We start from the raw sequence: 22,553 nt of genomic DNA, 5'->3' as shown, positions 1-22,553 counted from the left end.
TGCAATTGACGGTTTATTTCAAATGATGATAGAGGTTTTGGTAAATGCTTCAGTTTTTTAAATGCAAAATGATCGCTCAATGATTCATGCATGCGTTTGGATCTCTTCTGGATCCTCGTCTTGGACTAAAGAAGAAATAAAAGTACATAAATGGAACTTTAAGCATGTCTTGTCAAACTTACAATTCATATACACAGGGCTGTCATAGCTTTCTGTCGTCCGTGTCTTTTTTTGGTTCCCTTTTGAAAATTGTCTCAAAGGCATGATATTATGTTGCTTGACAATCATCAGTCCGGCTATTGCTCCGCCCACTGCAATCAAACAGCCGATTACGATACCAGCGATAGCTCCACCCCCGAGGCCTTCTGAAATGTAAGAGTTCACTTTGTACAATCGCGCTTTAAAACTTGATAAATCAAGTAAAGATATTGTGTCGTACTCTCTGAAGGATCCGGATCACTATCTTCTTTTGATGTGGTTGGTGCATGGGTGGTACTAGTTGACGATTTTTTAGTTGTGGTTGTCGTTTCTGAAGGTTTGGTTGAGATTTCGTCTGGTTTTGGAGTTGTCGGGCCTTGAACTTTAATTATGAAATATTAATACATTCATTTTGTTGCGTTGGACTATATATAATAGGACCTAGTCAGTGAATATTCAACTTACTCTTGTCTCTTTTGCAAACATATCCGAGCTCGTAGGTGTTGCAATTGAAGTCATTCCATTGGCCGTTGTCGTGGAACATCATTGCACATTCCTCACTGACGTCATTGGGTTCATCCGGAGCCCAATTGGTGTAAACGAAGGCGGAATTGTCGGACCACTTCCAATCTGAATTGATCAAATTCGACAAAGGAGGCTCTTTGACTCTTCGTTACCCTCTAATGAATGATAATTGATACCTCCGTCTCCTACGTCAACCAAGCCGATCCAAATGTCACGTTTGAGATCCTGAACGAATTTTTGAATCCTCTCATTCTCTTCGGCATCTCCGATGCTTAAAAGGTCGCCGCCTTGCTTTTGGCATTGAAATAAAGCTTCGGAGAAAGGAACTCCCAACTCTGAGTCTTGGAGAAAATTATAACAGAATGGTCCAGGCAAATCCTCCCAATTTTCGGGGCACTCGCCAAAAGGACCAAGGGTTGGTGGAACCTCTGCAAATGTACTCTTCCTTTAAAGTCATGTTGTCCGAATTGTTGAAGATTGAAATCACTCTTACTCTCGGAATATTTGCAAGCAAAGCTTAGCTTTTCATCACAGGCAGTAGCAAACCATTTGCCGTCGGTGTTATTGTACTGGCCGCAAAGGTCCATGTCCTCTCCGATGTTGAGATCATTGCCCCAATTGTCATATTTAGTTGGCCACCCGTCTGACCACGCCATTTCTTCATGATGCTTTAAGAGGGAATAAGTATGGAAGCATCACAGTCAAGTAAATGTACTGATCTGTATAAATCATTCCAGGTGTGAATATGGTTTACCCCAACATTGCTCAATCCTATCCAGGTGTGTTGGGCTGCCATAAAATTCACGAGGTAAGAGTTCTCGGCCAAGTTCTCGACTGAAGCCAAATGGGCATTTTGTTCTTGGCAGTATTGCTCCGCATCATTCCAACTCTTCTCTTCCTTCACGTACAAATAACAATTTCCGTAAAAGCTGTCAAAATGATCGAAGCCTTCTAGAGCACATTTCTCGGTAGGTGGAGGGTCAGAGTTGTCCAAAGAAGGTCGTCCTCGACAAATATATGGCAAATTTTCATAACACTCGGCCACGCTCCATTGACCAATCTTGTTAATTGAACCTGACCCCATAATTTTTACGCAATCCACGTACTGGAATAAAAGCTTAGTCGTAAAATTGTGTGCAAAATGGTTGTTCTTTTTGAACATTACGGCGTCATATGATGGCTGGTTAGCCTCCCAATTGAAGTAGTTGTTATTCGATTCGTCCGTCCAAATGAAATTCATATGATCTATTCCTTTGTTCAAGCCGATCCAAAATGAGGTCCCAACCACATCAGGATGGACCATCAGTGTGGACAAAAATGACATTGCTCCCAAGTTGTGAATACTAGCCAAATGGTACGTGGAACCCAATTTTCGACATTCAAGTTCGGCTTCCTGATAAGGCAAACTGTGTTCTCCCTCTAAACCAGAATCGATCAATTTGAAGCATTGTCCCTCGTACTCTGCTTGGTCTGGCGGACAATGTCCAGGTGGCGTGGCCGTAATAGGTGGGTTAGTGATGGCATCAGGGTCTCGATATTTCTTGCACGCAAATGAGGCCCTTTCTCCGCAATGATCGTCGTTCCATTGGCCGAACTCTTTGATAGAATGAGAATCATGTTGAGGCTTTACAAGGCATTTATCCGGAAATAAATGCTTACGTTGTGCGATGTACATTCTCCCGCAACTTTCCATGCCCATGTCATTATTGGGCTCATCGGGGGCCCAGTTGAAGAAATCGCTAGGGGATTGATCTTTCCACATCCAGTTTTCTGAGAAGCGTCGAGTGGTTCCAATCCATAGTGTATCGGCATACACTTGATGCATTTTGGCAAAAATGTAGTCATTCTCGGCCATATCATGAATCGACACAAGATGGCCTTTCTCACTTGAGCAAGCCTTCTCGGCATCAAACCACGAGTTGCCTGTAGCATCAAACTTGTAACAAAACTCGTCATTGCTCTCACGTTGCCACCAGCCTTCACTCCCCTCGCAGGGGATATCGGGCTCACTGGTGGGTCGAGGGGGCGTGGTAGGTATTTGATCTTGAGATATTTCGCAAACGATTGGATATGACTCCTCACAATTCATTGACTGCCACCCTAGCGAGGAAGTGCCATCAGTTGTTGCAATGGCGCATTTGTCAGATGTGGGGTCAGAGATCCAGTTGACGTAATTGACGGGCGATCCGTCCACCCAATAGAAGCCCTCTTCTGGATTTTCGCTCAATCTCAGACCGATGAAGAAACTGGTTGACCAGCTTGTCACTAACAGCTTACTACAAAGTTTAAGTATTGACTTCCATTATCCTGAGTCAGGAATGATATTGCTGTAGCTGCGGATTGTTGATCCCTTACCTCACAACAGATGTATCTTCTTCCTCGGAAGTAAATGAAACCGCATCAGCTCCAAGTGCTCGACAAGCGTCTCTGCCCGCTTCAAAGCCAGCCGAGTCCTCGATTATTTTGTAGCAATGACCTTCATACGAAACCCAAGAATACGTGTCTGGGCAATTGATGGGGACGTAAGTTGAGGTTGGAGGAGGGGGAGGAACCGTATAACCCGCCCTGGGTTTCTCACATATGTAAGAGTGTTGGTTGGAACAGTCTTGAACCTCCCATTTCCCGATGGCCACTCTGTCCATGACGTGGACGCACTGTCCTCTCTCATTGTCTAATAAGGGAAACTATTTCTATTAGATTCTGTTTGGACGAACCAGATACCAGATATGATCATGGATTTACTTGGCTCTTCTGGGCCCCAATTGGTTTCATAGACCGCCGATCCATCTTGCCAAATAAACTCCGCTCCATCATGGGATATCAAACCGATCCAGTAATGATGTGGATGCTCAGCAACCACCGACGTGATCTTATCGATTTCTTCCCTAGATATCGAGGATAGCTTGCTTTCCGGTTACTCGAAAATTGATCTCTGCTCACTTACCATGTATTCAGAGAAACCAAATCGCCATTTGTATCTTGGCATTTAGCTTTGGCCTCGAAATAAGACAAAGCATCTCCATGAAATTCGTAACAAGACCCCTCGAAAGCAATCTCACCCTATGAATGGGACCTATCCTATTGGCTCCGCTCGAACAGATTAGTATCAACTTCAATGCCAATCTTACCACATTACATCCATACGGAGGGTTTTCGGTGGGTACGATTTTGGATGGCTTTTTACAAATTGATTGGAAGGGATCTGAGCAAGACCTTAAATTCCAAGTCTGATCCTTTCTGTCAAAATAAGTGCAATCTTTTCCATCGCCAGCATGTTTATCTGGTTCTTTGCTACCCCATCGGGTGAATTGAACTGGATGGTGGTCCGACCATTTGAATGTCATTAAAGATTCCAAGTCTGACAAGCCTATCCACATCTTTTCGACAGGCGCTTCTAAATAAGACCATTTAAGATAAATGGGCATTAAGGTAAACCAAAGATAAGGGTTGTCCAAAAAGAATCTACCTTCATCCTGAAAGTTTGTTTCGCAGATAAATTTTTCGGTTGAATCACACTTATCATCGTTCCACTTTCCTGGCTCTTGAAAATAATCTTCTTGCACAAGCATACTCAAGCATTGCTCTCCGGGATCGTCGTTACTAGGTTGACCTTCCATCCAGTTCATATATCCATCGTCGATAGGTGTTTCGTCCAACCACATGAATTTACCCTCCTCTAATTTGTCAGTGGCTCCAAGCCACATCTTATAAACGTTAGCATTCTTGACTGGAAGTACAATGAGACAAACCCGTCATTCGATCTACAAGAAGGCCCCATTGATCTCCTTTTGGAGCGATCTACGATTAATGTGCATGTATAAAATGCTTTATAATAATTTGGTATGCTAAATTTTGAGCCAAATCGAAAGATCGCGAAATTTGAAAAAATATCAAATGGACAGAGCTAATCATTTTCTTGAAAAAATAGCTAATGACTGGGCCGTATTTCTTGAAGTTTGAATGCAAACCTAAATCTAGCATTTTTGTGTTCTTCTCCTCGGACTTGATGGAAATCAACGTTCCTCCCATGAGGTCACATTCTTTCGCTGCATCCTCCCAAACCATATCAGTCGAGATGATTTTAAAGCACCGTTTCAGATCTAGATCCGGGATCCAGCCACTCTTGCAATATGAATGAGTGTGGATCAGCGTGTTGATGAAGTCGTTTTCTTCATTGCTTTCCACTGACACGAGATCTCCTCCTTTAACAACGCAATCCCTTTGAGCTGATGTCCAATCGGTGGCTATTGTTTCAGCCAAGTAACAGCTTTCCTCCCAAAGCTCCCAACCAGGATCACAACCGCGCACATGAGCTATGGAATGACTTGCGTTAAATGTGTTCCCCAGCATCTCTGGTTTTAGATTAGATTTGTTCGCAAATCATTACTTGGTTCGAACTTGCACATAAAGTTCTTGTCATTGTTGCATTGGCCTGATCGCCACATTCGGGATGCTGGGTCCACCCAACCACACTTCTGCTCTTCCGGCTGGTCTGGCTCGTTGGCGTCAGCATCCCAGTCGGTGTACCCCAAGGGGCTTTTGTCCGTCCAAGTCCAATCTTCACCGTCCAACTTGAGTCCTAACCAATTTCCTGCGGGTTGATCTTCACTTATGAAATGACGAACAAACCAATTGTCCTCTCGATTCAAAACACTGGCCAAGTGAGCCCGATGGTTCAGCTCTCCGCACGATTGCTCGGCTGAATCAAAATCTTTGATGTCGTCGTGGAAAATCCAGCAATGCCCGTCGAAATAGATCCAGTCCTCGGGACACATGTCTACAAGCGAATTTCTAGTGGTCAATATTCTTATGAATCAGTCTATGTTGAGTCTTTACCGTTTGGAACACTGCAGACAAAATCCATTTGCTTGTTATCGGCCACGGTACATGGTACATCTGCCCAATTCCCTTCATGATCGATGGCCATACAGTTCTCCTTGTCCTGGCCGTTGGGCTCTCCTTCAGCCCAGAAATTGACTTGCACAATGTCCCCAGTCTGATCCCAAACCCATTCCCCCTCGTTATTCACGTCAGTGGCTCCAATAAAACTTTTGCCGTAGATATGGGCTACAAGAGATGCTTCTTTTTGGGTGCCAATATCTGGATCATTCCATTTTCAAGGCCTGCAAACCCACCTGCTACGAACTCTCTTTCCTCTTGATTGATGGTTGTGGTCAAGGAGGCTAGTGGATCTTGACTTTTACACAGATCCTTGGCATGTGTCCAATTTGAGGCACTCACATCTTTTGGGGCGGAAAACCAGTAGCATTTATCCATGGTAGGCAACCAACCATCAGGACATTGTGCTAAAGGACAAAAAATGGTTTTAAAACTGGATTCGTTTTTTTTTTTTTGTGGCCAATATATAAATGCTTTAAAAAATACGTTTTGTTGGAGGCGGCTTAGTTGGAGGCTCATAGTGTCGACCTGCAAGAGAATGGAAAGTTGTCTTCAATGACCTCCCCCTCGGTATCAGCATATGAAGAACTCGTGAGAACCGAACAGAACGTACTATGTCTTTGACAAATGGCCGGAATGGTTTTGTTACAGTGATGATCATTCCATTTCACTTGCGAGTCATCCACCGCCATCTCCACACAATCCTCAAAGCTCACCATGGCGTTGGGTTCGCCATCCGCCCAAGACACGAAAGTAACAGGGGAGCCATCGCGCCATTCAAACCCACCCTCCGCATTATAGTCGTTTAATCCGATCCAATGAGCTCCATTTTGTCCCGTGGAACTCAAATAGGCTGTAAATAGATTTTTCTCCCAGGTTGAAAGAGCCGGTCGTGTACGACATTCTTAGACTTACTAGCCAGGGCAATGTTTTCCTCGTTTGAATTCACGGAAACCAGATTTCCACTTCTCTGATAGCCGGCTCTGATTTCGCACTCAGTTTGGGCTGAATTCCATGACATGAGCTCTTCGACTATAGTGTAACATTTGCCGTTGTTCAAGACGGGAAAATCGAACCAACCATAACCGCAATTTTCTATCAAGTGGTATCAGCGATATTTGTTGGATATACTCTTATGCCAATGATTGTTTACTTCAGTCAAAATTTACCCGTTGGAATAGCGGTCGTGGTTTGTGGGACCACGGGTTCGTCTCCTTGTTGCGTGGTTGCAGCCACTTTGCACACAATAGATTGCTTATTCGAGCACTTGTCATCGTTCCACCCAACCCTGGACGGATTGATTTCCACACAGCTCTCCTCTTCATAATCATTCGGTTGACCTGCCCAAATATGAACCTGAGTTAAACACTAGGTACGCACGCGTATATCAGCAATTAAAAGACAATGCAAATACCTTCGGCCCACCCTGCATAGTTGAAAGGCGATTCATCGGACCATTGCCAAGAGTTCGCCGTCAATCGATCATTCAGACCAATCCACGCATCATGCTTCAGGGTTAAAATGAGGCTTCTCACATACTGATCCTCCAATGGAGACAGAATACTGGCCAAATTCGCTTGAGCATTCAGGTCCTTGCACATGTTCACCCCCTCACCCCAAGTCACTTCCACCGGAAGAGGATTATAGCAAAATCCGACGAATGGACCCCTCCAATCCTCCGGACACGATTGATTAACTAATCAAGAGCATGGCTTAAACAGGGTTGGTAGAAGCACTGCTGGAATCCTTGCTTACCTTGAATGGCATTGGACAGATCTAAATCTTTCCCTTGGAGGGATTCGCAAGCATAGGTGTGAGATGGCTGGTCGATCCCAGTCATGTCACAGGGTGAGTTGAACCATCGCTTGTCCTTCGTGGAAAGAAAGTCACAGGTCTCGTCAGTTTCGTTCTCGAGGCATACTTTCATGTAAAGACACTCTTGTATGGTTTTCTGGTAAACCAAGTCATCTTGACGACCATCAAATACTCCTTCATTATCAAGGTCAATCGTGCCATCGATGTTCGAGAACTTTCCGTCGTCTTCTGGTTTGTCCGATTTTTCTGGAGAAATCAAAGTGGAATTGAAAAATTTTGACATAGGCACAGTTTTGAGGGAAATCACCTTTATAGCCAATCCATGTTCCATCTGCTACTTGATTCCCATCCGAGAACAAATATGAATCGTAGAGAGCTTTATTGACCCATTCGCTCTCTTCACTGCTTGACACACTGACTAAGTTCATTCCGTATTTCTCGCAAGTAACTTGACTTAGATCCCATGCAAATGTCTTTTGTAGATTGAGATTGAAGTCGTAGCATTTATCAGAGGGTCCGGGTTGCAATCCCATTTGACAAAAGGCTAAGAATCAAATCAAAGGTGAGGTAAGTACTGAATGCTTCTTGTTTAAGCTGCATTGTACCTCCTTTGGCGCGTTCGCATATGAATGCTTGGCGCTCGCTTTTTGCCATGGTGATCCATTTGCCTTCATTATTCGGATCCAAGTAGACTGCACTTGTGTTTGTACTCCTATGGTATAAAATCTTAACATAACAAATAATCATTCCATGTGACATCTATTGAACTACTTACACCGGTTGTTCGTCGCCCCAATTTTGAAAATCATGAGGCTCCTGTCCAAGTTCAGTTCCATCGAGCCAATAGAATTTTCCGGTGGCCTGAAAGAACCCCAAGTATGAGAAAAACGAAGCACTTGCAGAGAGGCTTCACATACGTTATCCGAAGCTCCAATCCAAAATGTTTTCTTGAAAGCGGTTGAGATGTCGGCCAGGAAAGCGTTTTCGTGCTCGGTCTCAATGATCACGAGAGATGACTCATCCTCTGATTGACAATGAGCTTGTGCCTCTTCAAAACCTTTGGGTTCTTCCTCCATGTAAGTCTATTGACGACAGGGAAAATGTTATCGCTCTAAAAGTTCGTACAAGTATTCTCTTCGTTGTACGAAAAGAAGATACCTTATAGCACGAATCACCAAAAGGATCCCAATTCAAGGGGCAATCGAATTTTGATCCAATCTTCTTTTGGCACACATAATCCCAAGCAGTGGAGCAATCAGTTTTGGACAACTTGCCATTATGAGTGATGCCACCACATTTGCCTTCCAAGTTCTCGTCATTATCGTCCCATGGTCTATTGAACAAGAAGATTGACATAAGAAGTCTAGGCATTAATGTGCAAGTTCCCTGGGATGCTTACGTAATGTTCTCATTCAAAGCGGATCCATCACCCCACACCCACTTCGCACCGTCTTCGTTGAAATGAATTCCTACCCACCACTTGGAGGTTGACTCGTGAATTTGACCAATGACTGAGGCCACATAATTCTAATAAAATATGCCCATCGATTCATTTGAACAATTAATTCCTCTCTTAAAATGTCAAATCATGGGATTATGGGAATATATGAGTTACCCTTCGATCGGGAGTATCAATAATGGCTAATTCTCCGCCTAAATTTTGGCAAATGGTTCGAGAATTGTCATAGTTGTTCTCAGAGTGTCGCATGAATCGGAAACAGGATTGAGATTCTGGCAAACCGTACCAGCCTGGATCGCATTTGATTGAGATGCTAGCACAACCTGTTGTAATCATAATGACTGGTCTAGTAAATATTCCGATAAAAAATGAGAGGAAGGCGTCGGGTTTTTTTTTCTACCTGCCAGCAATGAAGTCAAAAAGGCTGCACGGAAGGCCAAAGCCACTCGATGTCGCTTCATGGTCGTCACAATTCAAATTAAGTCTAGTCTCTAAATCTGCTCCATTGAACACCCTCCCGATTGAAAAATTATCTGCGTCCGCAATCAACTACCCTGAATTTGGTCAAGCGATAAAGCAAGCACTAGTTTAAAATTCTAACTCCTCCTCCTTCAAAGTTATGTGTTTCTGATATGGTGCTCACAATTTGTTTTAAAACAAACAGAACGTTCGTTATCGCCGCTCGTCTGGAAATTTTCAGTGGTTATAGATGATGCAATTATATTCAAATTAATGCGCAAATAAATAATTATGAGTCCTGAAGGGCATGGGTCAGTTTGATCACTTTCCCAGGGTTGTTGGTCATGACTTCCCAATGCTGTAGATCGGTGGTCACATTGGGCCCCAAACGGAGTTTGCCCAACGATCGATCTGAGCGCAAGTGAGCTTTGTCCATAATCACAATCTCCGTCGACATAAATCCCAAGTCTTCAGCTTCCACTTTATCGACCACATAACTGAAAAGTGAAGGACTCTTGTAGATTTGCATCCACGTAAATAATTTGTCCGATCGCAGACAAATTCATGAAGTATTTAGAAATTCGACATCGTTTTTTACGATTCTTTACCTAATAGGATATTCATTTTTGCTAGAGCATCTTAATAATTATTGGGGTTGGAATAACAGCTTATGATTTTTGTCAAAATAATTAGGTTTTGGGTTATGAATATCAGCCGAAAACGTACAAAATAAAGTGAAAAAATAGTTGTCATTTGTTTGGTTATTCAAATATTTTGGTGGTTTGCTTGATTATCGTTCTTCAAAAATTTGTTGCTCTTTGGTTTCGTCGATTTCGTCTTGTCTTGAAATCTGCGAAAAATATGAGTATCAAAGGAGACTCATATCTTCAAAGTGTGGTTCATATTTTGAAGCATCCTGAAATCATGGTCCAGAAGAAATTAATTGAATGATTTGTAAAATCTTGACCATCAGTGTGTGAGAATCAAAAGCAATTGTATCTTACGACGGAACAATGCTGAATGTATGTTGAAGGTTTGGGTTTTAGGATAAATTCAATACTATGAAACACTAATATCGATATAACCGCAAAGTAATTTTTAACACTGGCCAGAAGAATTTTCTTTTTTTTTGTTTGTTTGCGGACTTCTTTACCGCTACCGGGATTGGAATCCCAGCAGTTCAAGACGAGAAGATTATTTATTTTACTTGACTTTTATTTATATATATATATATATTGTTTGATCGACCAACGAATTGGAGTTGGCTGATCTGGCTAATCCTTGAATATAAGGTTGATCCGGAATTTTAGTCAAAAACTTGTCCAAGTCTGACTTAAATCTTGCTACTGGATCAACCCCTACATAAGCCCTACGAATATTTGAGGGCAGCAAATTGAACAATGAAGGAGCCCGAGAAAGAAGAGAGTTGGACTTCATTGTTTTAACTAGCCTGGATTCTCGAGGGCTTGAAGGTGCTCTCAAAACGCACATTAAGCCTCTACGGTCACTACAATTGACCCTAAATCCTGGGTTGGGACAAAGCTCATGAATGCTTTTGAAAACGTACAATATCAGATACCTTTCGTACCTTCTCTGAGTACTGTACAATCCCAACCTTTCTAACCTCTCCCACTACGAGAGCTCTCTCATATCTTCAATGTTCCTAGTAAAACATCTTTGGACCTGCTCGAGCTTTTGCAAACCTGCTGAACTAATTGGAGCCCAAATGGGAGAGGCATATTCAAGATGCGGCTGAACAATCGACTTGTACAGAGTTAGCATCGTGACACTATCTCTGGACTTAAACGTGCGATATATCCAACCACATGTTTGAAAAGCCTTACCAACTTTCAACTGGGTATGCTCATCGAACTTTCCATTATCTTGGAGGACTACACCTAAATCCTTCATGGATGAGACCTGCTCAATGTCCTTATCGTCATCATCTAATAGTGGAGTGTCTAATGGCGTCGACCCAAAGGTCATTGAACGGAATTTCATTCCATTCAAGGCCATGTTACTCGCAGCAACCCAGGAATAAATTTGGTCTAGGACCTTTGCCAGACAACCGGAATCCTGACCATTCCTACCAACTACCAATTTTGTATCATCAGCATAGGAAGAGATACTGACATTACTACCAAGCTTCTGAAGCGGAGCAATGAAGATAATGAAAAGGAGAGGACCCAAAATGGAGCCCTGAGGGACACCCGACTTGATATCATGTATGTCACTAAGGGATACCTCAACCTTAACTAATTGTTTCCTACCACAAATGAAACTTCTTAGCCAATTGAGAACCTTGCCTTGGATCCCAATCTCATGGAGCCTGTTAACTAAAAGGCCATGATCTACCTTGTCAAAGGCCTTGGTAAAGTCGAGATAAACTACAGCAACTGATTCATGGCTCTCTAGTCCCTCAATAACCTGCTCTATATGCTCAATCAGTTGGGTAACCATGCTAAAATGTGCTTGGAACCCATGCTGTCCAGGAGGAAGGACTTCATGTATATCAAGAAATTCAACAAGTTTAAACTTCAAGATCTTCTCAAACACCTTCGCAATATTCGAAGTGAGAGAAATCGGCCTGTAGTTACTGGGGAGCGACTTATCTCCCCCTTTGAAAATTGGAACAACATGAGCTACCTTCAGAGAGGAGGGGAACTTGCCCTGGTCCAAGATGCAACGCATCAAGTACGAGAAAACAGGAGCAAGAACCTGTGAGCATCTCATCAGAAACTGAGATGTCACTCCATCAGGGCCAGGGGAGCTCGAGAGTCTCAAGTCCCTGATGGCCTCTAAAGCATCCTGATCGGTGACTACAAGATCATCTAAATGCTCAGCTTGACAAGCCTTGCCAGTCCCAACAAACTCATCAATAGAGGTAGAACGGCTTTCAAGCACAAAGTTCTAAAACTTTGGTAAATTGTGCCACATTTTCAATCAGAATGCCTGAAATATGCTCCATAAGTCAATGCTATTGACGAAACTGGTGTCAAAAAGGACAAAATCGACCTATTCGTAATTTTCTAGAAATCAACGAGAAAAAAAAACTGAGTTTTTCCAGAGTTTCATTTTACACCGCGTCTTGCATGTGAGCCTTAAAAAATAATTAATGTACTTCGCCCCCCCCCCTATCCCTTACATGGAAATACATTTAGGTTCGAAGTATTACCTCAAATTGAAGACTGGGTTGATGTTCTTCCAAACTGGTTTGGATTCAAACTTCCATCTTTCGGTTTTCTTCCCTGGTTTCACTCGAAACACTTTGACCTTGACAAAGGGGTCCGAATGATCCCCATGAAGATTCACAGATCGAAGGTTGGTCGCCTTGAATATGTCAATCTTCAACTTTTTATCATCTGGGTTAAAAGTGAGTCCCACCTCGATTTGCCCATTTCTAGAATACAACTCCAATTTAGGGGCGATTTGCTTGATCTTGCCACGGAGCATTTCAATTTCGGCATCTTTGACCTTCAGAGAAGATCGAAGGGTTTCGAGGATTTGAAAGGCGCGCGTTTGCCCTCCCTCAACTTCGCCTTGAAGACTTTTACGGTTCCGTACCAACTTTGGTGACCCCTTCTTGGACACGGGGGCCGATTTTGGGTGGGGTGGCTTAAGTTGATTGGTTGAGAGCAGGTCTGGTTTCATGGAGTTTAAAAAAGCTAGTGGAGATAAGCGACGAGAGGCGAGATCTTCTTCGGAGTTCGAGAGTGACTCTAGGGCCGAGAACTCGTCCTTGAAGGGCTCCATCTCCAATTCGAAGTTATGGATTTTGAGCTCGTGGTATTCGCGGCTCAGCTTGTTGAATTTTTCTTGGGTGCTTTTGAGCCGGACCTCCAAATCGTATATTTGAGTGTTTTGCTCCGAAATTCTCAAGTTCATCAGAGCTGAGTCATCCGAGTTCAAAGTCACTTGTCCGTTATTATCTGATTGGTTTATGATGAGACACGTGTAGTGCTTAGCCACCGGCTGCAGAAGATCCACTTGAGATAAGGGCACTCGAATGATGCCAATCAACTCATCTTGGAGGGGATAGTCACTGTCTATGACCTTAAGGATTAAATCCTTGTCTAATGAAGGTTTAGGATTGGAAAGAAAGAGAGTCAAATAGAATATGGGAGAAAATAGGATCAAAGTTCCTGAACTCACGCATGATTTCAGCCTCTTTCAAGGGGAGATCAGCCGTTTCGTTGAAGGTGGGATTCCGACTCTTGGACTTAATTGACGTGGTGAAGCGTTTTGCTCCCGGTTTGAGGTAAACCGCTACGTACGGGTCAGCCTTTCCGTTCGAATCCATGGCGGGAAGATCCACGGCATCCACAATTGTGACCAGGAGACTCTCTTTTTCAGGGCGATATTCCAATCGAAAACGCAGGGACCCCAATCTATTTTCCAGTGGTGTCCTTTGACGAGAGGCCATGTCCACCTCATCCTGATCGGAAAATCCTTTCTCCACATCATCATCATCCAATAGTAACTCATGGCTTTCGTCTTCGTCTTCATCCTCGCCAATTCCTTGTGATGTTGTTATGGAGTGTTAAGACTATCTGCTATGTCTATGAACTATGTACGGATCTTTACCTACCCACAAAACTGAACCGCTTAGAATGGGGCTTCGACCTAGATTTGTCCCTGAGTTGAACTTTGCCACCCCTGGGGTCAAAGCAAAGTTCCAACAAGTTCCAGAAAATGGCCTTAAACGTCTTCCAAACCTGACCAATCATGTCCAACTCAACTTGACACCTTATCACATTGCCTCACTTCCGTTGGTAAAGCCCCTCCTTCGACCGGTTCAAAGTGGAAAATCACAAAGCATAACAAGATAACAGATATAGCGAACACATAGGGAAGATTCTATTTCAATAATTTCTGGGCCAAAACTTTCTTCTTCTTGTCACTTTTGTTCAGCTTGGGTTTGCCCTTCTTCTTAGGGTTCTTGTCCCCGCTCTTGGCATCATGCGACTTGCCCTGGAACTCTGTGTCCTTCATCGCTTGCAGCTTCTTCCGTGTGGTCTTCTTCAGAATGGGTTTCTTGTACTTGGAGCCTTGGACCCGTTGCTTATTATTGGAAACCACGGGCACAGACACTTTGCCTTTCTTGGCGCACCGATCCACCCGCACCGGTCTTGGGCCCAAGCGCGTCAAATTCTTCCTCAAAGCCACTTCCACGGCATCTCTCGTGGCAAAACTAACGTAACCAAAGCCCTTGCCCACGCCCGTGGCCGAATCTCGAATGATCCGGACATCGGTAATGGCTCCGCAATCACAGAAATGCTTGCGCAGATCTTCTTCTTCGAGCGAAAATGCCAGATTGCCCACAAAGACGGACTTCTTGTTGTCTCTTTCCGTGGGCACGGCCGAATCCACTCGAAGCGTGAGCTCGCGGAACTCCGTGCCGTTCAAGGCCAGAGCGGCCTGAGCCTCACTGGGTTGCCTGAACACCACAAAGGCATTGATAGTGTGGCGGTTCTCGTGAAAAGTGCCCTTGATCACGGCCACCCGTTTCATAGTCTTGGGATCCGGTCGGGCGGCACAGCGTAATCGCACGGATTCAACCTGACCATAGGGCGAGAACAACTTGACCAACTTCTTCTTGGGAACCGTGGCGGGCAGATTGCCGACAAAGATGCTGCGAGCATCTTTTTCCGGATCCACCACCCGTTTCTTCTCATCCTCATCGCGCACACGATACTTCAAACTGGGTCCGTGGAATTGGGTGATGGCCTCGCTTCGGTCCAGGTCATCCTCGGAATCCGCTTCAAGCTTGGAATCGACTGGCGGGGCGGGTCGTTGGACTTTGGAGGGTGTGGACGAATCGGGCAAGGGGCCAGCGGTAGCGGTGCTAACTTTTCGTTTCTTAACGGGCACATCTTTTGTCATCACCGTCTTTTGCTTCTTTTGGGTGGTGAATAGATCCGTGGCTTCGCCGTCAGCCACGGTTTTCCCGGAGATAAGGCCTGACAAGGCTCCCACTTGATATTCGGAAGCCATGGTCAAGCTTCAAATTTCGACACACGTTGTGTGTTGCCTTGAGTAGTCTCTAGTAAAACCGTGAAAGCATGTGTTTTGTTGACATGAATTAAACTGAAAAAGGCTCGCAACTTAAAAAAGCATACTCTCTCAACCTCAAGTTAGATCTCTGATGCTGGGTTGCTCGGCCGGCTTTCTATTCTCTATCTGAAGACGGCCAAATACAATACCGCTTCCCGGCTTTCCTTTTCGTCATTTTAGTGATGTGGACCTAGACTGTAACTGATACTTGAAGATTTCCGCCTACACTTCTGAAGTCTTGATCAATATGGCCTGTTGCAGCTGGCCTTGTGGGTCTCATTTGTAAGTCGACCGTGGAGGGCAACTCAACCAAACTCGATAATCCCTCATCAGCGACATCAGCGACTGGATTGATTCACTCGCTCGGTGGCCCTCCTCCTCCTCCTCCTCCTCCTCCTCCTCCTCCTGCTCCTCCTCCTCCTCTTCTCGTTCATCATGGATAATGGAACGGATCTTTCGTCAAGACAGGAAACGTGTGTGAAACGGAGGAAAACCCACCTTCTGCCCGACGGGGTCCCCACCAAAGCTACCAATGTGTTCGAGCAAGAGCATAAAGTCTCGCGAGAACACCGAGGTCGAATCCTGGGAGGACGCGGTCAATTTCGAGGCTGTACCATATGGTTTACGGGGCTATCTGGTGCGGGCAAGACCACCATTGCTTTTGCCTTGGAAGAGTTCCTCGTGGCCAAAGGTCCGTGAAAGAATTGAAGAAAAAGAAAAAGTGAACGGATTGGTCTATTTTAATTCCTATTTATATTTAGGTGTGTTTTGCTACGGATTGGATGGCGATAATATTCGAGGTGGACTTTGCAGCGATTTGGGCTTCTCCAGTGAAGATCGAGATGAGAACATCCGGCGTGTTACGGAGGTGTCGAAATTATTCGCGGATTCGGGCACCGTGTCCATTTGCTCGTTCGTTTCGCCGTTCAGCAAGCATCGTGATTTCCCTCGTCAAGTGCACGAAACGTCCAATCTGCCATTTCTGGAGGTATTTGTCGACACGCCTCTGACCGAATGCGAGATCAGGGATACCAAGGGCCTCTACAAGAAAGCCCGAGCAGGCCTGATCAAAGGCTTCACGGGTATCGACCAAGCGTATGACGTGCCCGAAAACCCCGAGCTCGTGGTGAAAACCGTGGGTCGATCCGTGCAAGATTGCGTTCAAGATGTGTTGAATGTACTCGTTGCCAATGGGATTTTGACCAAGAACGTGGCGGATGAGGCTGAAACCTGGTTTCAATCCAATCGAAAGATGCATCCGATCCCTTTTGAAGAAGACATTGATGACTTGTTCGTGCCCCAACATCTGCGAGAACAGATTCTGGAGGAAGCTCGCCAACTTCCGAAATTAGAACTCGGACCCATCGACCTTCAGTGGCTTCAGGTAAGACGACAAAGAATGAATAACCTCATACACACCTTTGATTTTTTAACTTCACATCGTACCAGGTATTGGGTGAAGGCTGGGCTCCGCCTTTGACAGGATTTATGCGCGAATCCGAGTATTTGCAGTGCTTGCATTTCAATTGCTTCGTCGGGGACAAAAAGTCCAACCAATCGATACCCATTGTCTTGGCCATTACTGATCAGGACCGAGCTCGACTGGAAGGCTGTGATGCATTAGCATTGACTCGAAAAGGCCAAGTATTGGCCGTCCTACGTCGTCCGGACATCTTCAAGCACAATAAAGAAGAGCGATGCGCTCGCACTTTTGGAACAACTCATTCTGAACATCCCATGATCAAGGTGAGTGACTATAGTTCCCCTAAAATATTAATCCCGGGTCAATTTTGGGATGACGTTATTCGATATCGCAATCGGAGAGAAATCATGATATCCGGACCACTTCTGGTTCGCATCTTTGTTCTAAGCGTTATCCTCGCCAATAGCCACACGCATGTAATTCGCAAACGTGATCTTGATGGCAAAAAGTTCGACGACCCGGATTTCATTCCGGGGAAAGATTTGGATGTTAAAGGCCGCAAAGACCTCGTCACCCCTCGGCCAATTTTGGACATTTTCACCCAGTTTTCCAACGAGATTTCCTCGCGGAATGAAGTCGTCTGGCGATATGGACCCCTTTTATTTTTTCTGATGCTCCTTACCATCCTGATGATGGCCGTGGGAGCCATGGTACCGGTTCTCATGCTCTCGCTGCGAAATGGTATTTTGGAGCTGAAACCCGATACCACGAGACGAAATTTGTTTTTTGAAATTGCCATGGAACAAAAGGATAATCCAAAGTTGAACAAGCTAATGTCACGAAAGAAATTGTCTCATTAAACGAAGTTGATCGATCTTCATGAATGAATAATATGTCCCCGATTGCTCTGATCGATGATTATTTCATAACCTTAGATGATTTTGAACAGTGGTGACTACTTAATTGGAGGGGATCTGGAGGTTTTGGAGCGGATCAAATGGAACGATGGCTTGGACGCGTATCGATTAACACCGAACGAGCTTCGAGAACGCTTTCGCAATCTGGGAGCGGACACGGTGTTCGCATTTCAACTCCGAAACCCGATTCATAATGGTCATGCTCTACTCATGCAAGTAAGGCAATCGAAAGTAATACACGTGGTTCTAAAGTTGGAACCGATTTTGTAATCTACGAGTACAAATCTAGGATTGCAAACGTCAATTGAACGAGCGCGGGTTTAAGAACCCAGTATTATTGCTTCATCCCTTGGGAGGATGGACCAAAGAGGATGATGTTCCATTGAATGTGAGGATACAGCAACACAAAGCCATCCTGGAAGCCCACGTCCTAGACCCTAAGTCCACGGTCTTGGCCATTTTCCCATCCCCCATGAACTACGCCGGACCAACTGAGGTATATTTTTTTATGTAACACATTCTGTCCCCAACAATCAATGATGATCTAGTTCATTCAACTAAAAGGAATCTTTCTATCTAATCATTACAGGTTCAATGGCACGCCAAAGCCAGAATGGCCACTGGAGCCCATTTCTATATCGTGGGTCGAGATCCGGCCGGTTTGCCCAATCCCAATGGATCTGGCCAAGACCTGTACGATCCCACACATGGAGGGCGAGTATTGGCCATGGCTCCGGGTCTGGAGAGCCTAGAAATCATCAAATTTCGAGTCGCTGCCTACGATGTCAAGGCCAAAGCCATGAGTTTCTTCGACGAGACGCGGAAGGGTGATTTCCTGAAGATCTCTGGCACCGAAATGCGTCGATTGGCGAGAACTGGAGAACACCCACCCGATGGTTTTATGGCTCCAGGTGCTTGGCAAGTGTTGGCCGCGTACTACACGGGTCTCCAGGATTAAGTCTTGATGCCATCCCTTCTCTGCTCTCTGTGACGACTCTTTGAACGTTGGAGTAACGTTTTGATGTGTTTGTACTTTCACTGTGATCTCTTTTTAACAAGCAAAACTACACCCCCGGCTTGAAATATAAGCACAAATCACACCTACCCACCCAAACGACGGTAGGGAGCGATTCATTCCATGTGACTAGATCGACTAATGAGTGAATGAAAAGTGAGGAGAAAAGTTACCATTTCTTTATTATTCTGTACTAAACTCCTCGACGGAAACGGTTTCATCCACGGTGGAGTCGCCGGGGATGGAATGCGGTCCGTTTTGGTTGGGTTGGGATTCGTCTTTGTGAGTCTCTTGATCGGCCATGATTCGATTCACTTGGGCAATGTGGGATTGATGGGCTTGGGTGAGTTCAAGCTCGACCAGTTTGGCTCGATCAAAAAGCTCTTTCACCGTCTTCTCGGCGGCATGAATTCGTTCCGAGGCTTGAATGGAGGCGAATTCCGCACCCGTAGTAAAGCACACCTCGGCGTTGGCGTCTAAGAGTTTTCTAACGAAAAAAAATGTCATTTCTAGGTCGAGGACCTCTTTCTTGAGTCTTGAATGCCTCGGCTTCAACGTTGCCAGCCTTTGGCTGCCCTCATCGGTGAGAGCGATCACAGAATCGGAATAGATCATGGCCATCTCGGCCGTAGCCTCAACATAGTCGGCCACGGTGTCTTGGACGCACATGACGAACTGGGTGAGGAATGTGGAGGCACTCTCGACGGACAACGCACAGGATCGAGTCAGTAAATGTTCATGAGTCAGTTGGGAATTCTGATGGATCGTGATGGCTTGTTCGGGCTTCTCGAAGGTAGGTGAATCCGACTCATTGTAGTAGAATGTCGAAGAGGCTCGCAGGGCCACGAGCCCGCCCCAACCACAGGGACGGAGGACTCGACGCAAGAAGTCGAAAATCATGCTACTGATCTGGAAAAAGCTCAAACGGCTGTGGAAAACGAGTTTCGGGCACGGGGGTACACGAGTGGACATATTAATTCTTTTGACATGGTTTATGCATAAACACGAACCACGAGGATGATGTGGCTAGTTTTGAATAAGGTGTGGGAACAATGATGATGACGAGGAGGAGGAGGAGGAGGAGGAAGAGGAGAACGCGCGTCGAGTTTCAAAAGTGGCGGTCCGAACGATGGCCTACCATTCGGCATCGCCCGTGGCGCGCTGAAACACATAATCCTTGCCGTTTAGGTTCATGATCCCGTCTTTGAGATGGAACTTCCACTTGTTCCGGGCGCGGGTGATCTTATCGTACTGACAAACAACCACATTTTCCGTGTCAAAGAGGTCCTCGGGATCCTCATCTGAGATGTCATCGCCACTCCCCAAGGGTTCCTCTTCGGGCCCTCCGTCGTCGTTGTCATCGTCTTCGTTCAAGACGTCGTCATCGTCGTCGTCATCATCCCCGTCATCGTCATCATCATCATCGTCCTCATCTTCCTTGTCAATGTCATCCTCGTCATCCGAGGTGTCATTGGGTCCATCAAACTGCGAAATGACCTTCCGGCGCTTGACCCGCTTCTGGCCTTTAGCCGACGAGGGTCGGGCCAAAGCGGCTGCCAAGCGCAATTGCGGCGCGGCCGAGCTCGAGGGCCCGGCCGCTTCATCCGGCGATAACCGCGACGCCTGAGCGATGACGATGCTACCGGGTTCGTCTTCCTCCTCCTCTTCTGCAGCGGCCACCACCGCGTCCAACTCGGCCGAGACACTCAAATCGGGCCGATCGGATTCGAGTTGTCGGATTTTGGACAGCCACAAGTCCCTGAGTTTATCCATGATGTCGGGCGAGACGCCTTCAGTGGCGAAGCTGCGCTGGACTCCGGCCAATACGTCGGTCACGATGCGGGAGCTAATTTGGCGGTCATTTTCCGGCTGCGTGCCGCCCCGTTGATACTCGAGGAATTCGGCCTCCGGCACCTGGGACAGACTGAAACTGCCTCGCCCAGCCATGATTGGGTGGGTCGGTGGAGGCAAGGCCAGGTGCTTGCTCTGAGGGTGGGAAGGTGGGCGGGGGAATCCGGAAATACAGGTCGAGTTCGATGCGAGTGTTTGTTCGTTGTTCGGTTGATTTTCAGTCTCCGCTTTTCTGGGGATGATTTTCTTTGTCGTCGTCTTCAGTCTTTGGAGTCTCTTTCTGTTCTTCTCGCTTGATTCGACGATCGACTGACTCCTTCTATTCTCTTACTCTTACTCGATCTATACGTACCGCAGCTGTTTGAGTCGCTCGGAAAAGACTCAAGAATCAGGTTGACCAGCCCTCTTTCGATCCTCCATTCGGAAGAACAAAACCCTTCCCGTGGGATCTAGATCCAAGGGCTCCTCAATTGCTACAACTATTTGTTCTTCACTTTGAACGATTTATTCAAATCATTTTGCATGCTTGGATGTTTGACGGGAGTGGCTAAAAATTTATTAGGGTTTTCATCTTTTTACTTCAATTGACCAGGTTTTTCGGGCTTCTTCTTTTCTCATGTCATGGGTGTGGCTTTACAGTGCTCTAGAGGGCTAGTCACAAGCCCTCTCAATTGCTCCAATTCAAGTTTCTAAGTGACAGAATGGCTTAATTATCCAGCTTTGGACTCAATATTTCCATATGATGTCAAACCCTGGTAAATACGTGCCAAAAATGGCCAAAATTTCAAATTGAAGCGAATTTTCATTCTTGTCCTTTGCAATGCGGGCTCAGAGTAGTTGAGTTGGCAAGATTTTTTAAACCTTTTATTGAATATTTTTATCATATAATGACGCAAAACCTCACCCGAAGGCTATCTTCTTTGGGCTCAAAGCACATGTAAAGGATTTCATAGGTCGGGTTGCAGATTTCTGGTCAATCAAAGAGCCTCATTTAAGCCCGTGAAAGGGCAAATAAACGAAGCCAAAATGGCAAATTATTTAGCACCTAAAACCACAAGTGGTGCATGAATAAGCATGTAAAGGAGTCACGAGAAATCATACAAGTACTAAAATTCAATAGCTTTGACTGATCTATTTTAGTCTTCATGGGTTAGTTTTGAATGGATCGAAACTATTTGACTTGATTGCTCTTTGTCTTGAATATTCTATCAATAGAGTTAGGTCATAACAAAACTACCTTTGTATATTAGCGTAAGATCTGCAAACTAAAGTGAAAGTAAAGGACCTTGTAAATTGGCTTATTTTTGTATCATTTGCCATTTTTCTCATTTTTTTCACGACCCTCAGCAAAATCGAACTTGAGAGTGGAGTCTCTGAACCTGTTAGTAAAAAACACTTTAACGCAATATAACTGATTAATCTGACCAGCTTACACAATTTTGCCCTATTCTTGTTTAATAAAGTGACAAATAAACTGGCAAATAGTAGCAATCAGCAAATAAATCCGTTTTGGGGCCTAATACATTATCAGTTAGTTTTCTGTCCCTCTATTCATTGGTAACTTAGGACAGTTCACCGTCATGACTCTTGAGGTTTGACGGCATAGAACACATCGCGCCAGAAAGAAGTTGAGAAAACCCACCTATTTGACGTAGAATATGAACGCTTCAATGTTATTTTTTGTCATGTTTTGCTCTTGTGAGTTTGGGTAAGAAATCAAACAAACGCGGAATTACCTGTTTTTCATGTATTTTTGCCCCTTTATGTTTGAATTTCATGCACATTCTGTTTTATTTTGATGTACCTATTGGCCACATTTGATTCCCTCTAACTCTAGCTCTACTATTTTGTTGCCGAAGAAAAACAAAGGGATCAATCAAGAAGTATCTAGTACATCAAACAAGAGCCCTCTACATCAAACCTATTTCAAATCATGAA

At 44.9% G+C, this 22,553-nt stretch overlaps 6 protein-coding genes across 6 annotated transcripts; 1 reads left to right on the top strand and 5 right to left on the bottom strand.

Moving 5' to 3' along the window:
* On the bottom strand, nucleotides 1-9,400 carry LOC131889421 (macrophage mannose receptor 1-like). The gene is made up of 32 exons (XM_059238518.1): nucleotides 9,297-9,400; nucleotides 9,053-9,219; nucleotides 8,837-8,964; nucleotides 8,596-8,770; nucleotides 8,355-8,519; nucleotides 8,213-8,298; nucleotides 8,043-8,149; nucleotides 7,745-7,981; nucleotides 7,378-7,683; nucleotides 7,037-7,318; nucleotides 6,792-6,962; nucleotides 6,538-6,717; nucleotides 6,236-6,475; nucleotides 6,109-6,150; nucleotides 5,859-6,029; nucleotides 5,560-5,790; nucleotides 5,111-5,500; nucleotides 4,692-5,036; nucleotides 4,190-4,450; nucleotides 3,852-4,117; nucleotides 3,668-3,783; nucleotides 3,466-3,608; nucleotides 3,079-3,394; nucleotides 2,383-2,999; nucleotides 1,889-2,319; nucleotides 1,478-1,828; nucleotides 1,217-1,391; nucleotides 900-1,151; nucleotides 664-828; nucleotides 440-580; nucleotides 183-365; nucleotides 1-125 (listed from the first exon to the last, which is right to left on the bottom strand). The coding sequence occupies exons 1-32, from the start codon at nucleotides 9,355-9,357 to the stop codon at nucleotides 85-87; spliced, it is 6,942 nt and encodes a 2,313-aa protein (XP_059094501.1). The 5' UTR covers nucleotides 9,358-9,400; the 3' UTR covers nucleotides 1-84.
* A 199-nt stretch (nucleotides 9,401-9,599) lies between these two features.
* On the bottom strand, nucleotides 9,600-14,215 carry LOC131889417 (uncharacterized). Its single transcript, XM_059238514.1, has 4 exons — nucleotides 13,944-14,215; nucleotides 13,508-13,873; nucleotides 12,531-13,428; nucleotides 9,600-9,852 (listed from the first exon to the last, which is right to left on the bottom strand). Exons 1-4 carry the CDS (start codon nucleotides 14,080-14,082, stop codon nucleotides 9,645-9,647), a joined length of 1,611 nt encoding a protein of 536 aa, XP_059094497.1. The 5' UTR covers nucleotides 14,083-14,215; the 3' UTR covers nucleotides 9,600-9,644.
* LOC131889418 (RNA-binding protein 34-like) lies at nucleotides 14,191-15,438 on the bottom strand. The gene has a single exon (XM_059238515.1). It carries the CDS (start codon nucleotides 15,347-15,349, stop codon nucleotides 14,213-14,215), a length of 1,137 nt encoding a protein of 378 aa, XP_059094498.1. The 5' UTR covers nucleotides 15,350-15,438; the 3' UTR covers nucleotides 14,191-14,212.
* Nucleotides 15,439-15,580: 142 nt separating this feature from the next.
* Nucleotides 15,581-18,855, top strand: LOC131889416 (bifunctional 3'-phosphoadenosine 5'-phosphosulfate synthase-like). Its single transcript, XM_059238513.1, has 6 exons — nucleotides 15,581-16,100; nucleotides 16,171-16,793; nucleotides 16,859-17,155; nucleotides 17,768-17,965; nucleotides 18,039-18,245; nucleotides 18,339-18,855. The coding sequence occupies exons 1-6, from the start codon at nucleotides 15,845-15,847 to the stop codon at nucleotides 18,705-18,707; spliced, it is 1,950 nt and encodes a 649-aa protein (XP_059094496.1). The 5' UTR covers nucleotides 15,581-15,844; the 3' UTR covers nucleotides 18,708-18,855.
* Nucleotides 18,856-18,928: 73 nt separating this feature from the next.
* LOC131889420 (uncharacterized) lies at nucleotides 18,929-19,736 on the bottom strand. Its single transcript, XM_059238517.1, has one exon. The coding sequence runs from the start codon at nucleotides 19,734-19,736 to the stop codon at nucleotides 18,948-18,950; it is 789 nt and encodes a 262-aa protein (XP_059094500.1). The 3' UTR covers nucleotides 18,929-18,947.
* Nucleotides 19,673-20,974, bottom strand: LOC131889419 (transcription initiation factor IIA subunit 1-like). The gene has a single exon (XM_059238516.1). The coding sequence runs from the start codon at nucleotides 20,709-20,711 to the stop codon at nucleotides 19,899-19,901; it is 813 nt and encodes a 270-aa protein (XP_059094499.1). The 5' UTR covers nucleotides 20,712-20,974; the 3' UTR covers nucleotides 19,673-19,898.
* Between the last annotated feature and the right edge of the window lie 1,579 nt (nucleotides 20,975-22,553).

Source organism: Tigriopus californicus, chromosome 10 (genome assembly GCF_007210705.1).
Source record: "Tigriopus californicus strain San Diego chromosome 10, Tcal_SD_v2.1, whole genome shotgun sequence".
Lineage (NCBI taxonomy): Eukaryota > Metazoa > Arthropoda > Copepoda > Harpacticoida > Harpacticidae > Tigriopus > Tigriopus californicus.
Note: the sequence above shows the minus strand (reverse complement) of the source record. Positions and strands in the feature narration are given on the sequence as shown.

What these genes read in the sequence shown, in the direction of transcription:
- LOC131889419 (XM_059238516.1), bottom strand. Translation starts at nt 20,711, where the DNA reads ATGGCTGGGCGAGGCAGTTTCAGTCTGTCCCAGGTGCCGGAGGCCGAA.
- LOC131889416 (XM_059238513.1), top strand. Translation starts at nt 15,845, where the DNA reads ATGGATAATGGAACGGATCTTTCGTCAAGACAGGAAACGTGTGTGAAA. An exon ending in AGAGTTCCTCGTGGCCAAAG is followed by an intron (nt 16,101 to 16,170) that starts GTCCGTGAAAGA and finishes ATTTATATTTAG; the next exon opens with GTGTGTTTTGCTACGGATTG. An exon ending in CTGAACATCCCATGATCAAG is followed by an intron (nt 17,156 to 17,767) that starts GTGAGTGACTAT and finishes TCATAACCTTAG; the next exon opens with ATGATTTTGAACAGTGGTGA.
- LOC131889421 (XM_059238518.1), bottom strand. Translation starts at nt 9,357, where the DNA reads ATGAAGCGACATCGAGTGGCTTTGGCCTTCCGTGCAGCCTTTTTGACT. An exon ending in TGGGGCGACGAACAACCGGT is followed by an intron (nt 8,150 to 8,212) that starts GTAAGTAGTTCA and finishes TTTATACCATAG; the next exon opens with GAGTACAAACACAAGTGCAG. An exon ending in TTGGGGCCCAGAAGAGCCAA is followed by an intron (nt 3,395 to 3,465) that starts GTAAATCCATGA and finishes TTCCCTTATTAG; the next exon opens with ACAATGAGAGAGGACAGTGC.
- LOC131889417 (XM_059238514.1), bottom strand. Translation starts at nt 14,082, where the DNA reads ATGATTGGTCAGGTTTGGAAGACGTTTAAGGCCATTTTCTGGAACTTG. An exon ending in GAAAGAGGCTGAAATCATGC is followed by an intron (nt 13,429 to 13,507) that starts GTGAGTTCAGGA and finishes AACCTTCATTAG; the next exon opens with ACAAGGATTTAATCCTTAAG. An exon ending in AACCCAGTCTTCAATTTGAG is followed by an intron (nt 9,853 to 12,530) that starts GTAATACTTCGA and finishes TTCACTTTTCAG; the next exon opens with TTATGTGGTCGATAAAGTGG.
- LOC131889418 (XM_059238515.1), bottom strand. Translation starts at nt 15,349, where the DNA reads ATGGCTTCCGAATATCAAGTGGGAGCCTTGTCAGGCCTTATCTCCGGG.
- LOC131889420 (XM_059238517.1), bottom strand. Translation starts at nt 19,736, where the DNA reads ATGTCCACTCGTGTACCCCCGTGCCCGAAACTCGTTTTCCACAGCCGT.